Genomic DNA, 15,652 nt, shown 5'->3' on the forward strand with positions numbered 1-15,652 from the left:
TAAACGAGGAATATTAATAATTTTAACATCTATTTTACCAAAGGTGTACATGGAACTGGGAGACTAACACCCTCATATAATCAAACACAACAACATTTTTCATTTTTTTAAATTTATTTTTTGGTCTTTTTTTTTCTCTTTATTCAATGAGTATTCTACTGTCCATTCTCAACACCTAGACCGTACAACACACCAGCATATTTCTCAGTTGAGCCATTAAAGAATGACTCTTTCAATTTCCTGAACGAACAAGCGGTAAGCAAACTATCTGAACCCGCTTGATGACAGATTCCAATCCTCTCAACGTCTAAAAGCTCTGCAAGTTTGTTCAATCCACCATGAAGACTATTGCAAAACTTCATAAGATGCTTGATATCGTAAACAGTAGGGAAGTACATATTAATAAGATCGAAGAAACCAGCTTGTGTTTCAGGTAAATTCTGACAAGTTAAGAGCTTAAGCAAGTATCCGAAATCGTACCCGCTATGAAACGTCACCCAATGCACGCTATCGTTCAACACGATCCCAGACGACATCAATAGCTCGCCGAATCGACTTGCATCTGCACCTTTCTCTTTGTTCTTGTTGAAATCGATCCCGCTTTGGCGTAATAGCTCAATGGAATCATTTGCATATACATCATCATTGACACTAAATTCGCGGAAATTAAATTGCCAAATACAGTACTTATCGGTCCCACAAGTTGGAAGATTTCCTTCTTCGTCTGAAAAAGTGAGACCTAATTGGATCAATTTCAACGTATCTACGTTGGCCTTTAAGGTTAGATAGTGAAAATCGGTGCTGTTCTTGAAATTTCCAACAGGACGGAGAACGATTCCAGGAAACTCTGTATCCATGGCGATGTACGGGTAATCATCAACGATATCTCGAATCAGAGCAAATTCTTCTTCGAGGTTATCATTCCAAACCTCTCTGATGTGAATCGAATCGCTTTTTGGTAGAATCGACATTTTACAACCAAAACAAACAACAATTCCTCGAAACCAGATCTGTAGACAAACATAAGCAATCGGAACCCCAAAAACCGTAAAAGATGTATCTTTTCAAACAGATCTGCAAAACACCCAATAAAACGAACCTCAGATCAATATGAAACCCAAAAACTCCACAAAAACTAGCGAATCTGAATCAATCAAGGTAAAAGCCGACAAATGAAGGTATCAGGAAGCGTAGATCGAAAATCTGACCTAAGATTTGTTAAATCTCTAGATCTGATTTATAGATCTTGCATTACCGACCACTGGTTTGATCTTCGTTGACGAGAAATGAAGTGCAGAAGATGGAGAAAGAGATAAGGTGGAGCTTTTCTAGGGCATCTTTTCCCTTTTTTTTCTTTCTTTCTTTTTTTTCCTTTTTTTTTTTTTTTTTTGGAATTATTTTTCGATTTTTAATTTTAAAGGACGGACGTGAAGAGATTTCAGTCAACATCGAGGTTTTTTCGTCAACAATGAGATGCGCTTCGACTAGACCCGCAGAAACACGGAGATAAAGAATGTCAGAAAAGGGTAATTTGGTACTAAAAACTCAGATGGGATAGTAGAAAACAGTAATTTAGATATACTCCTCAGAATTTTGATGAATATTTCATATGCCCCTGCATTTTTTAACTTTTTAATGATATACCCCTTTTATAATCACATACTCATAAACTACCCAAAATTTCCATTCTCCGATCTATTATCAAAATCCCTTCAACCTTAAACAAAATATAAAAAAAAACATTGTTGTCAATCCCTTAATATTTACTATAAAAGTTGAAGTTTGTTTAGTGACCGTTAAATCTATCCTAAAATTCTTCATCGTCAATGCTTTATTTATTTAACGAAGTAATATAAGGTAAAATTTTAAAAACTATTTTTGAAATAGCACATTTTCTAGTAGACACTAAATCAACCAATCTTCATTTGTTGTGTGTTGCGGATTAAGTCAAAATCCTTGTCTATTATTCTTTTCATTATAACTAATGCGATGAAGGCATAATGGTATTGTTGTCATTGCATTTTGGGCACGCAAAATGACAGTAAGTGCGTATTGGACTTGTTTGTGTCATCGTATTAATGAAAGTTAGGCGAGGTGTACCCTTAAGGTAATCTAACCAATGGGAAGATACAAAAATAACTTCAAATTGTTGATTGTTCCAAAAGGGGAGGTCCAAAAATCATCTTTAAGTATGAGTGAAAAAGATGAGCGTGATTTAAAATTTAATTACATCCTGGTGTTTCAAAAAAAAAGTTAAAATCGAAACGATACTAAAACACTCGAAACGTAATACTTAGAAAACAAAAGTCTTCCTCCAAAAAATTGTGATCATGCATCATGTCGTCAATTTTAAAACATGAGAGGTTTGGTAAATATGATCCAATCTTCTACGGAAGACTAAGGTTGATAAGGTCCTATAAAGCCATTTTTGGGACTGTAATTACACAAGAATTATCGATACCTAATTGTTATTTGTCCCAAATAAACATAAATTGTATTAATTTGTTAAATTATTAAAACTAATAGATTTTCTTACTATTTGTAGGTAAAAAATGATAAAATTCGGAGGCAAATATTTTTGTTACAATATACAAGTCAAAAGGGAACATCCAACCAAATCTCGGAGCAAATAATCGCCACGTCACCGTTCGACGGTAGACCCCTAGTGCTCCGCGATAATCTCAAGGAATTATGCCTCGAGATTTGAGCTAAACATTCTAAACGCTTTGGTCGTTGTAACTAAAAGTCCTTCTCGAATCAACTAAAGTAAAAAACCTGACCCAATAACCCAACTATAAAAACTATAAATTGAGGGGTTGTCCCTAAAGGAAATGACCTCTCTTGGGCTCTATTCTTCTTCTTAATTTCTCTGCATTTTCTGATTTTTCTTTGGGAGTGAGAGCATCAAGAGTTGTTTCTTCATTTTTTATTTTTTTCCTTTTATAACTCCATTGCAAAATCATAAAGCATGGAATCAAAGTGCAACATTATTTATCTTATCCTCTTCTCTACCATGTTCTCTTTATTTTATTATTGTTGCAACTTGCTCCTCATAATGATCGGTTAAATTCTCTACAGAGAGCTCAATGATGCCGAAACGAGTCTTACTTAATTTCGTTTAAGCAACTCTTTATTTCCTATTTTAATTGTGTTTATGTGAAGTTTATTAAGTTTGAATTTTCTGATTTATATCCATTGTCCTCATTTCGATGATTTATGCTTAGATAAGATCAAGCTTAATCATGCTTACTAACAACTTGAGATAGAAATCTGATAATACCACATTGATTCACAATTCACAAACATTTTTTTATTCATCTAAGATTAATTGAATAATCCTCCAATTCACAAACAATGATTTATTGTGTGAATTGAGACTGAATTAGAGTTGTTTAAAATGTTAAGTTGGCTTGCAAAGGTGGATTTGATATTTCTAATTTCTTTCACATTGTTTTAAATTCATTTTTTGCTTTAATTTCAATTTACTTCTTAGCTGCAAAATTTCTATTTTGTTTAAAAAAAAATCTATTTTCAAAATTTGTTTTTGTTTCAATTTGAAATAAAATCTAAATCGTCGCTGTCCCTATGAATGAACCTTACTCACCAAGGTTTATTATAATTTTGTTCAATTTCATATTTGCAATGAACAACTACAAGTCTAAACAAATTGGCGCCGTTGCCGGGGATCAAACTCGGGTCACCCGCGTGATAGGCGAGAATATTCACTACAATATTACAATGACAAAGAGACAAAGAGAAACAACTGCACAGCTTTTCTTTAGATAAACGAAAAGAAGAAAATAACAAAGGAAAGATAATAGAACAACCATCTAGATACTCCTCTCTCTCCAAATCTCTCTTTATCTCTTTTAGATATTTGTTTCTCCCCAAGATGTGACTCTCTCTCTTTTTCTCTTTCCAAATCCATCTTGTAGATCCGTAGATCAAGGAAAAACATAGAGAAAATGATTGAAAATTTTAAATTTTCAATTTCAATAGAACTTTGTCTCGTCAAGCTAAAAAATCAAAAAATTTCATATGAAATATTATGAAACGAAAGAAATGTTTAAATCATGGTGATGAGTATACTTTTTTACATATTTGTTGATTTTGAAAGTAAAAAAAATGGAATAATGGCCCCTAATAACATGAAACTATAAATAACTAATAGCAAAATTGTACTACCCACTAACAATCAAATGCCTTATTTAAATGGGTTAGGATCCATATACTCGTGAAACGTGAACTTATATGTTCACGCGAGATCTAATTGTAGGTCAAAGATGTATCTCGAGAATATATTACATATTTCTAAGATACATCTCAATCGTTGGATTTCATGTATGCACAGTTTTATGCGAACATATGATGAGTTCACATTTCAATATATGTTTTTCTTATGGATTAGAAGGCCAAAATATATATATATATATATATATATATATATATAGGGGGGCGTTCAATGGCAACTTTTTAGCAAACTTTTTGGCAAAACATTTTTCAAAACATGAGTTAGAGGTTTTGGAATGGGCTGATTTTTGGTGAGGATGATCTCTACAGTGAGGAGATCATCATCACCAAAAATCAGCCCATTCCAAAACTTCTAACCCCATAAAAAACAGTTTACAAAAAATGGACGGTCCACGATTTTTCAGCTGGTAAACATGGGTTAGAAGTTTTGGAATGGGCTGATTTTTGGTGAGGATGATCTACTCACCGTAGTGATCATCCTCACCAAAAATCAGCCCATTCCAAAACCTCTAACCCATGTTTTGAAAAATGTTTTGCCAAAAAGTTTGCTAAAAAGTTTGCCCTTAAACGCTACCCATATATATATATATATGGGAAATGTTCAGCACCCTAAGTTTTACCACACACTTTAACAAACGTTTTTTGTCCTACATGGGTTAGAAGTTTTGGAATGAGCTGATTTTTGGTGAGGATGATCTCTATGATTAGAAGATCATCCTCCCCAAAAATCAGCCCATTCCGAAATGTTTAGCCCCATGTTTACACGTTGAAAAATCGTGGACCGTCCATTTTTTGTAAATCAATTTTGATGGGGTTAGAAGTTTTGGAATGAGCTGATTTTTGGTGAGGATGATCTCCTCACCATAGAGATCATCCTCACCAAAAATCAGCTCATTCCGAAACTTCTAACCCATGTAAGACAAAACGCGTTTGTTAAAGTGTGTGGTAAAACTTAGGGTGCCGAACGGGACCCTATATATATATATATAGGGAAATGTTCAGCATCCTAAGTTTTACCACACACTTTAACAAACGTTTTTTGTTCTACATGGGTTAGAAGTTTTGGAATGAGCTGATTTTTGGTGAGGATGATCTTCTAATCATGAAGATCATCCTCCTCAAAAATCAGCCCATTCCGAAATGTTTAGTCCCATGTTTACACGTTGAAAAATCGTGCACCGTCCATTTTTTGTAAATCAATTTTGATGGGGTTAGAAGTTTTGGAATGAGCTGATTTTTGGTGAGGATGATCTCCTCACCATAGAAGTTTCGGAATGAGCTGATTTTTGGTGAGGATGATCTCCTCACCATAGAGATCATCCTCACCAAAAATCAGCTCATTCCGAAACTTCTAATCCATGTAAGACAAAATGCGTTTGTTAAAGTGTGTGGTAAAACTTAGGGTGCTGAACGGGACCCATATATATATATTGTAGGAAAAAATAAATTGTTTTGGGGCATTATACTGAAGATGTGGTTATTTAATATTTACCCCATTCTCTAATAATCTTAATTTTACATAGACCTCAATCGAGGGGTATCTCATAACTTTGAAAACATAAAGGGTTATCCAAATATATCAAAATAAGAGGGGGTAAGGCTAGATTGCATAATCAGACTTTTCTAAGGTTCCACAGTGTACGACACGGCGTTCAACGAACAGCTGATTGGTGGGGGGTAAGACTTAAGAGAATACAGATTTCCTAGAGATGCAGACTCTCATCTCAGCCGTTTGTTTGATTATTGAAATCTAATGACCAGTAGAAGAGCAACAGGTGGCCTTCTAGAAAGTGAGATATTTATTTTCGTCATTAATTATAATGGACCAATCGAGATAGGGTCAATATTTTAATGACGAAAATATATCTTCCTTTTTCTGTAATGACAAAAGTGTCCTAGATTCTTAAAGTATAAGATGACGAAAATAGCCTTGGTTCATTTATTCAATGTCAATGATACCCTCGTCTCTTTTATTATGTTTTTTTCCAAAGCTAGGGGTTGATTAGTAGATGCTTAGTCACATTTTTTATTATATAATATATTGTATTTATTCACTCTTCAACGTGGGATTACTTTACATTAAAACAAACTGATCCTATTTGATAAAGTCGAAGTTTTCATAAACCTAGCCAACATTTTGATAGTTTGGGACACGTCATCTTTGTCTTTGATCTAAGACAAGTCATGTAAAGATAATGACTCGTGATAATCTGACTACCCCACGTGGCATATTCAATCGACTCTCGTGACATGACAAGTTCAGGAATCATAAATTTGTACTCTTCAAGACATACATCAGCAATTTTTTATTTTTATTTTTTTAATGGGAAAGTTAGATTATCACGACTGAAAGATAATTCGTATTCACTATCTTGCTTTCAAGATTGGGATGATTTGATTTTAGACAATCTTTGGTGTGGGAGAGTAAGTTAAATAAGTATATTTCTATTATTTAACATGATCACAAACAAATTATTACAATTGGAGAAATGTGATTTATTATTATTATTTTAATTTTACGATGAGATGTCCGAACACGTAAGCCCGACTAGCAAGGGTGAGACAATTGACCTCTTCAAACATTATATCTCATCCAAATCCTCTAGTTACGTACAGTACCAGCAAAACCACAAATACAATGTAAGCCAAGATCAATAAGCATGTGTCTAATGAGGGAGCCGGCCCTAGCCACTATACCCAACACTCATTAGTTGAAGAAGGTCAATTCTGTTGATCCATACTCACATTAATTAATATTTTAAAATTATAAAATTGTGTGTCAAGAGTAAGCATTATTGATGAAAAGTCATATTAAATAATTCGTCAAATTTCATAAAATATATTTTGATACATTCTCTTTAAACAAAAACAAAAAAAAACTGCAATGTTGAAAATTCATAGTTTTCATTAATTTTTACGCTAGTAGCACGTGTTCCTTCCATAATTAAAATTCCAAACTCATACAACTTTTACAATTGAGTAATGATGGGGTGACACAGCCTAGACACTGTGATTCTCACAGTTCTGACGTGGATACCAAGCCACGTCACCTACTTAATGAGTCAGCTGCCACGTCATTAAGCGAAAAAAAAAAATCAGCGTCTTCTCCTCTTCCTCCCTGTTAAGTCTTCTCATCTTCCTCCCTGTTTCCTCCAACGATTCTCTCAACTGTGCATGATCAGTTGACTCTCACACTCTCTCTCTAAGTTAGATAAGTCTAGTTCAAGAAGATCCTTCTATGTGCGAAACCGTGATTGAAATCGGGTTGCTAATTTGACAAATATTATACAAAGAGACTTGAGTTGAAAATGAAGAAGCTAGTTGGAGATTACATTTAAAATTAACGAGGTTGAATCCATGTCTAGTACTTGAAAATCAATCTAGTTAGATTGTTGACTAATAGTATCAAGATTGCTTCTAATATTTTTACAAATACAACTGAAACACCTATCTAAGAATTTATCTTTTACAAAAGATCTCTATATGTGGTTCAGAACCCACCCTACTTGTGTATCCTAGATTAAAGTTTCTTTCAACAACATCTTACAAGTTGGACTAGAGAATAAAGTAGTTTTGATACTACCTCCCAATCAACAATTTATTAAATTTTGATTCCAATTTACCTTTGGAGCATCCCCAAATTGAAAATATAGTGAAATATTTCTACAAATATGAAAATAACACAACTTTATTAGAAATGATGAAAATATTGCGAAAATTTATTTTGACTTTATTCAAACAGGGAGAGAATCAGAGAATCGGAGAAGACGCTGGTTTTTTTTTTTTTTTTTTTTCATTTAATGACGTGGCAGTTGACTCATTAAGTGGGTGACGTGGCTTAGTATCCACGTCAGAACTGTGAGAATCAGTGTCCAAGCTATGTCACGCCAGCATTACTCTTTACAATTAAGTAAAATTCTCGATAATTTTGGTATGTTCCCTAAATTTTGGTGAAAATTAGTAATATCACTCTAAATTTTCAAATGGAAATTATACATCTTAACTTTGAGTTGCCCAAGAGACCAATAAATAAATAAATAAATCCTCCAATCTTCAAATCTTTAGAGGGAGATACGGGTTTGGTGGAGGTTGAAGACGACGAGTTCTTTATAAGTTAAAGGGATTTTGAGCAATATATTTAAAATACGAGTCCAAATCGTATGCACCCATGGTGGAAGATTGAAACCCTCCCCCCTCCCCCCTCATCACATGCTATTACCACCTAAGCCACAATACAAGAAATTAATGCCTCAAATATCTCCATTTTAAAATTTCCTCTGATTGTACAGCTTACTTGCCATGTGTTCTGACATGGGAGGAGGATTTCAATCATCCACACTGAGTGCATATATGATTTGGACTCTTAAAATATATATTATAAGGTTGAAGAGAATGTTTTATCATGGAAAAAAAAAAACAGAGTACCTTTTATTTACTGGGGGTGTTTTTTTAAGTGAAAAATTAAACAAATGCTTTCATTGAGATTTGAACTCAAGACCTCCCGCTTACTAAACGGGTGCTCTAACCAACTGAGCTATGAAAGCAGCTTGTGCAAAGGATTTCTTTTTTTAAAATTACATCAGAACAAAGATCAACCATGTACCCCACTATTTTTTGTTGCAGTACACCAATCACATAGATCATTTTCCTTCGAGATACACAAGAAAAAGATTTATGATTTTACATATCCCAAGGCAAATGATCAACGATACTGTGATGAGGGCATCAGAAAATCATTATTCTTATATTGATTTTGACAAAGAGAATTTGTGGGACAATCTATTGGTAAGAAGTGTGCCCTCTTCCGTTGTACAATGCAATTTGGACATCAAATACTTTAAACTCTAATTAGCATTAGAGACATGGCTCAGGGTTTGTGATCACCAAGCAGAGTAATAATTTGGTTTTTGGGTGAACAATTTTATAGATCAGTGAACCCGAAAGAATACCATATATGGCACTTTATTATAATGGTATTTAAGGACCATAGGTTGAGAAACTAACTGCAAACAAGGTGTTTAATGAAAACTCGAGATCTTACGCACAAATATCAATTTTTATCAATAACTTGCAGGCATGTTTAAGCATTTTCTTGGATTTCAGTTTTTGGGTTGTTGGATCTGAATATTTTGAATTGCAAATCAAACTGGTTTTTTTGTGTCATTTGCTCGCGACTGCCCAATCAGTGCACGAGCATTGGTCCCACGAAGCATTTTCATCGTGGGTGTTGGATCAAATTTTTATTAATATTGCCATCAAATGTTTGATGAAAACACCAAAACGTCGCTTCAGTGTCTTTAACCATACAGTTGTATGGTCCCACCTCTTGGTGGCAATACAAATCAAAACTCAGCCTGATTGATATTTTAACTCATCGAACTTCAATAATTTTTTGTGTTGTTGTCTAGTTATTGATTTGAACTATTATATATTTTGGCATGATGGAAGTCGTGTCTTTATAATCACCAATCAAATTGTTTTTTTTTTTTTTGTTGTTGTTGTTGTTGTTGTAGACCCACTATTAAGGGTGGGCCAATAATCCTTAGTATTGGTAATCTTGGTTAACAAGCTTTTGTTACAAATAAGAAAAACAAACTTATTATTTTCCACCCAATTGATACAAAAAATAAGGTTTAGATATGATAGGATTTTATCAATTTGGTTTTGATCCATTTGCACTTATTAGATAATTTAAAAATATAATGTGATTTATTTTTAAGTTATCTTATTCTATGTATTGTCGAGGTTAGTCTTTCCCAAAAAAAATCATATTTGTCAAAATATTTCAATATTCTATGTTTTAAGATGGTTCGCAAAAATCAATGATTATATTGGCTTGATGATTGTACCCTTGGTTATGTGAAAATCGATGTCCTCAACCAAAATCTACTTCATTTTTTTTTAAGGTAGCCTAAGGAGGATCCTTGCCTTTGGTGAGACTAATCTATTTTGGGCCTCACGTACCATCCAACACCTTGTCACGTGTCATGACATTTAAGTAGCCACATTTATGTCGAAGGGCAGGCATATAGAGATTTAAAGACATGACTTGGAGTGCAAACTCAGTTGCACCTTACCATCTCGGCTAACCCCCAGTGGGTAAATCAACTTCATTACTGTCCCCCATTTCAATAATACCTCTAACTTTCTTGACTTTCCTTTTTTACTCCCTTAACCACAGTGAAAACAATCATGTGCATGTGATAAAACACAATGTGGGCTTTATTCCCTTTATCCCGGACATGTTAGGATTTATTATCTCAATGAATCCCAATGATAATATTTAATTTTATTGTTTTACCTCACTTTTTTTTCCATTTGAAAAATACCCTTTCAACTTCACCATCTTTCATTTTCTAGTTATTTTCAAGAATACCGAACTTTATTGTCTTTCCTCTTCTCTGCTCGTTTTTTCCTCTTTTACCCCTTCAACCCCAAGGAGGATGCTCATATCGTGTAAAAATCATCATCACCCTTCAAACTATCTATCATTACCCTTATTCCAATTGTTGGAATGTTTGCAACATGAATCATTTGAATAGGTTTGGGTATACTTGATTGATTCAAAAGACAAAATAGATTATTCAAGCCAACTTGGACTCGGAGAAACAATTTTTTATTTTATTTCTTATATGAATTCACTTGATATCGATAAAACTAAAACAACCATTGACATCTCCAAACCCTACTTTAAATAAATTTAAAGATTGATAAGATGAAATATCATCATAAGAAAAAAAAACTTGTTGGGAACACAAATATTGAGAGTTGTATAGTTAACAGATGATGATAGAAACATTGTATTTCTATAACAAGCCATTATAAGGACAAAATACAAGATAAACTCTTAGAAAGACAAAATCTGGATTTATTCTTAGGGATATTGAATGTATCCTTGGGATGCATTTTTTATCCCGACAAATGAATTTAGAAAATTAAGGTGTACATACAAATGATATATAACATTCTTAAACAAAATTATGAATCAATAGTCCAACTGTTTCCCATCAAATATTGTAAAAGAGTTTTGCTAATCATCTATTATTGTTTGATTAATATTACCCAATTATTCAATTGTGCTAAATTTTCATTTTTTGTTTTTCCTCCGTAAGATTTGTGAATGAATCCGTTGTATCCAATATAAAAATAAAAATAAAAATAAAAAACCTTCAAGCACATGGATTGAAATTACCCAATTGAACAAAATCACGTGACATAACAATTAGAAGAGTCGATGTAACTGAGCTTTTTCCCAATAGCAAATTTTGTTCCTTGGTCATATTGTTGGATGTGACCACATTCAAATGGATACAGAGGAGGTGTGTGCCCAAGTCGCTAGTCCCCTGATCCATTTTGTATGTGAATCGTTCGTCTGTATATCTTATGAGTCGAACTTGACGGATTCCTATGGGGGGGGGGGGGGGCGCTTTCCTAATTTGTCTCATTCGCTCTTCTATCACACTTGTGGAGCACTTTTGGTGAGCTTTCTTGTGAGCCAATATTATCTCGGGAAGAAATGATATGTGAATTAACAGTCTTCGTATGACTAGAATCTTTCTCGAACCTTAGATTGAGGCGCTTTGCCTCTGTGGGGGCAATGAAGCTATGTGTAATTTCGATGTCCACCATTGCCTGCCAAGATAAACCAGAAGCATAGGTCGTGATCGGTAGAATCATATATATTTGTTGATATTACACAAATTATTTAATTGTGCTAAATTTTAATTTTTCATTTTTCCACCATAAGATTTATGAATGAATCCATTGTATCCAATATTAAAAAAAAAAAGTATAAATAAATAAAAAACTTCAAGCACATGGATTGAAATTATCCAATTGGACAAAATCACATGCCACATGACAATTGCCAAAGTTGTATGATGCTCGAAAAAGTTTAACCGAAACATTTTATTTATTGATTTAGTAAGATATTAAGCCTTAGTTTGGATTGTTTTGGACTTAATCCAAGGTTTTTAACTTCGACATAAGTCCCAAATTTAAAATTAAAATTATGGTGAAAAATAAGTTTTTTGAATTTTTTTTTAAGTTGATAGAATTTTATCCTTTATAACGTTGAACCATCCCATCATGTTTTTGGATCCACGTTTCACCTTAAGATATTCCCCTTGAGGTGCCTGCAAAAATTTACGGACGCATAACAACGTGCCACGCGGCAATATAGAGTAAAGAATATACGGGACAGGAATTACCGATAAACATTTTAAGTATTCTCATATAAAATATATAAACCCTTCTTCTGCTAGGGTTTGTTCCTTTTATCTTTCTTTAGTGGGGTTTCTCATCTTCTACCAAGGATCCGCAACAACCACCGCCGCCTACGCTCGATATCGTCTCGAATCGATCTTAGGTATGGTTTGATAGATGTAAAGTTATGCTTTAATTTCAATGCGTCCATGTTCACAGTGTTATTTGAAGATTTTCTGTAAATCTGCTATTTCCCAATATAGTTTTTCGTAGATTCTTGAATTAACATGAAATGGGTTTGGTTCAATTTACGTTTGTTTACGAATCTTTCTTCCATTTGTTTGTAGTTTAATCTAGAAACAAGCTATCAATCGAACACAGATAAATAGTTGCTCTGTCAATCAACCAGACCCAATTTCGATTAAACCCAGTTTTGGTCTGGTTTTCATTTTGAGAATCTGGGGTTGGTTTCATATGGAGCAACTGTTACGATCCCAAGATATAAAAGGGCTTAAATTTCCGCACCATTATATCCTAGATGCTTTTTCTGTATTAGTTAGGTCAGTAATCAGTATCGAATGGTATCGGAGCAGGCAGGCCCACCGTGCTTCGGGTTTGAATCCCAAAATGGGTTCCCTTCAAAGAAAGAACCGGATTAAAATCCACAACGGGTTGAACCTCCAAGGACATTGGCTGCACAGAATGGAGGTGTGTTATGACCAAGGCTTAAAATGCCGTATCAATTGAATGTTTCGGTTAATGAAAAAATTGATACGATATTGGCAGATACATTCCCCAAACATTTAATGTTTCAGGGTCAATGTTTCGTATTGGTTTTGGCTGATACCATGGTTATGACAACAAGAGATAAGGTCTCGACTTTCCACTCCATTATCGCTCATGTGCTTTTGAGTTCAATTGGGATGGTATTGATTTAACTAATTCTGGGACCCAATTAGAAAAACCGCTAGCCGTTGATCTCTGTAGTACATTTTTATAATATATGGGCTTGTGTATTTCTCAGTTTAAGGTATCAAACGATACCATCTACCATTTGTCTGGTTTAAAGTTTTTTGTTTATGTGAAGAGTACTTTATACAACATTATAGGTTATTAAGTGCTGCAATTTGATATCTACATTGGGTAATCATAACGCATGGAATTTGAAATGCTTAATTGAAGTCATGGTTGTATATAATATTTTTCTCCTAACTGATTTGTGTTCCCCTCTATTTTTTTTTCAGCATCCAAGGCGGTATCGTATCCGATATTCAACTGAAAAATGTCGGGGTATGTAAATATTTCCATTGTTTGCTTGTATCTTTGAACAAGGATGGCTTGTGATTGATATTTCATGAGTTTCTTATTGGTATAAAAAAAATGAAAATACTTGAATCCTACATTGGTTTCCAATGCAAATGCACTGCAGAAATCTTAAATGCCACTAAAAAAAGTTACAAATGATTTTCTTGATGTGGTTTACCTTTTTTTTTTTTTTTTGTGGCCAAATCACATGATGATATATATATATTTTTTTAAAGAAGGTATCAACCTGGTGATTTGGCAAAGTTTGTGAGTGGTACTACCAAGAGAGAGAGAGTTGATTTTTTTAGGGAAGTTAGAACAAGTTCATGTATAGAAAATGGGAAGTTAGCATAGCCAATATAATTGGGCATTGTTGTCCAAAGGTATGACAATTCTATGTTTTTTTGTGTAGCGCAAAAACATGGGCATGAAACCCATTTTTTTTTCTCTATTGTAGTTTATTTGATAGGTTTGCCAATAGAGGTGGTAGCAAATGGTGCAGTCATAAAATGTAAAGTGGGTTTGAGTGGAAATTTATGTTCTTTTGTGGTTGCTTTTTGTTAAAAAAAATTGGAAGTCATTAAAGGAGGGAGTTGGCTAATGGTACAAACCTTCCAAGCTTTTGTGTGTAGCACTGAAACAAGGGTGATTAAATACTTTTTATTGTATTGTACTTTACTCAATAGACATGCCAATAAGAACTGATGTGTGGCATGGATAGGAGACGAAGGTTAAGGCGGTTGAAAATGGCGCAGTCATAAATATGATTAAGTGTTTTTGAGTGGGAATTTGTTCTTTTTGTGATTGCTTTTCATTCAAAATGAAGGAAGTTGATGTACTTTTTTACATTCTCTATGGTCACCGCCCTTGTTCTTTCATTTCAAAAAGCTAGTTAATTATCTCAAACAACCCCCCCCCCCCCAATGAGAGGTTGTTTCACTTATTTCCATCTACTATTGCAGTGAAGAGGGTGTTGCAGTTGAGACCCCAGCTCCAGCTTTAGGGGAGCCCATGGACATCATGACAGCTCTGCAACTTGTATTGAAGAAATCGCTAGCCCATGATGGTCTTGCTCGAGGGCTCCATGAAGGAGCCAAGGTGATTGAGAAGCATGCCGCACAGCTCTGTGTATTGGCAGAAGACTGCAACCAGCCAGACTATGTTAAATTGGTCAGAGCACTTTGCGCTGATCACAATGTAAGCTTGATAGCAGTTCCAAGTGCTAAAACTCTTGGCGAGTGGGCTGGTGTAAGTTCAGAACTGTACTAATCTCTGTCTGTGAAATTCAATTTCTCACTTGCATGGAAGATTTCATGCTTTTACGATGTGTTTTATTGATAGTTGCAGATTGCTTATTCACCATTTCTGATTAATGTTCTTCCTTAACCCTTTCTACCCATCTCTTGTTGTCCACTTAAACCTTTTATTGAATTAATGGACTTGTTTTATGTCTCTTGTATCTTACAGTTGTGTAAGATTGATTCAGAAGGAAAGGCCAGGAAGGTTGTAGGTTGCTCCTGTGTTGTTGTGAAGGTAAGAAGAATTTAGACATAAGAATTCAAATTCCATCAGGATTATTACAGCATTTGATGTTTTTTTTCTTCTTTTAACTGATGAATCTCTTACTATTTGGTTTCAGGATTATGGGGAAGAATCTGAGGGTCTTAACATAGTCCAGGAGTATCTGAAGTCTCACTAAGTGTGATGAGATAGCAATTAAGTTCCATTAGGTGATGTCCTGTTTTGGAATCGGTTTCTCCCTTCTTTTTTTGTTTGGATTGAGGGATCATTCTCTTTAGTTTTGAGTTTATTATTTAGTCCTTTTGGTACTTCGATGTTAGAATGGAATCATCTTCAAATTGAAGTAATCTGTTTTATTTATGATGTTTAA

At 34.1% G+C, this 15,652-nt stretch overlaps 2 protein-coding genes and 1 non-coding gene across 3 annotated transcripts; 1 reads left to right on the forward strand and 2 right to left on the reverse strand.

Annotated features, from left to right (window-relative positions):
* LOC147397346 (putative CCR4-associated factor 1 homolog 7) lies at positions 1 to 1,368 on the reverse strand. The gene is made up of 2 exons (XM_086452929.1): positions 1,209 to 1,368; positions 1 to 1,074 (listed from the first exon to the last, which is right to left on the reverse strand). The coding sequence occupies exon 2, from the start codon at positions 969 to 971 to the stop codon at positions 156 to 158; it is 816 nt and encodes a 271-aa protein (XP_086309055.1). The 5' UTR covers positions 972 to 1,074; positions 1,209 to 1,368; the 3' UTR covers positions 1 to 155.
* A 7,353-nt stretch (positions 1,369 to 8,721) lies between these two features.
* Positions 8,722 to 8,795, reverse strand: TRNAT-AGU (transfer RNA threonine (anticodon AGU)). The gene has a single exon. It is a non-coding gene; the product is annotated as a tRNA-Thr (tRNA).
* Positions 8,796 to 12,492: 3,697 nt separating this feature from the next.
* On the forward strand, positions 12,493 to 15,652 carry LOC147397348 (small ribosomal subunit protein eS12-like). The gene is made up of 5 exons (XM_086452930.1): positions 12,493 to 12,619; positions 13,701 to 13,746; positions 14,724 to 15,009; positions 15,229 to 15,294; positions 15,401 to 15,652. Exons 2-5 carry the CDS (start codon positions 13,739 to 13,741, stop codon positions 15,458 to 15,460), a joined length of 420 nt encoding a protein of 139 aa, XP_086309056.1. The 5' UTR covers positions 12,493 to 12,619; positions 13,701 to 13,738; the 3' UTR covers positions 15,461 to 15,652.

Source organism: Akebia trifoliata, chromosome 8 (genome assembly GCF_017979445.1).
Source record: "Akebia trifoliata isolate Shusen 1 chromosome 8, ASM1797944v1, whole genome shotgun sequence".
In the NCBI taxonomy this organism is placed as follows: domain Eukaryota; kingdom Viridiplantae; phylum Streptophyta; class Magnoliopsida; order Ranunculales; family Lardizabalaceae; genus Akebia; species Akebia trifoliata.

Coding starts and splice junctions, on each gene's coding strand:
- LOC147397346 (XM_086452929.1), bottom strand. CDS start 971: ATGTCGATTCTACCAAAAAGCGATTCGATTCACATCAGAGAGGTTTGG.
- LOC147397348 (XM_086452930.1), top strand. Junction 15,010..15,228: donor CTCTTGGCGAGTGGGCTGGT/GTAAGTTCAGAA, acceptor TGTATCTTACAG/TTGTGTAAGATTGATTCAGA. Junction 15,295..15,400: donor GCTCCTGTGTTGTTGTGAAG/GTAAGAAGAATT, acceptor ATTTGGTTTCAG/GATTATGGGGAAGAATCTGA.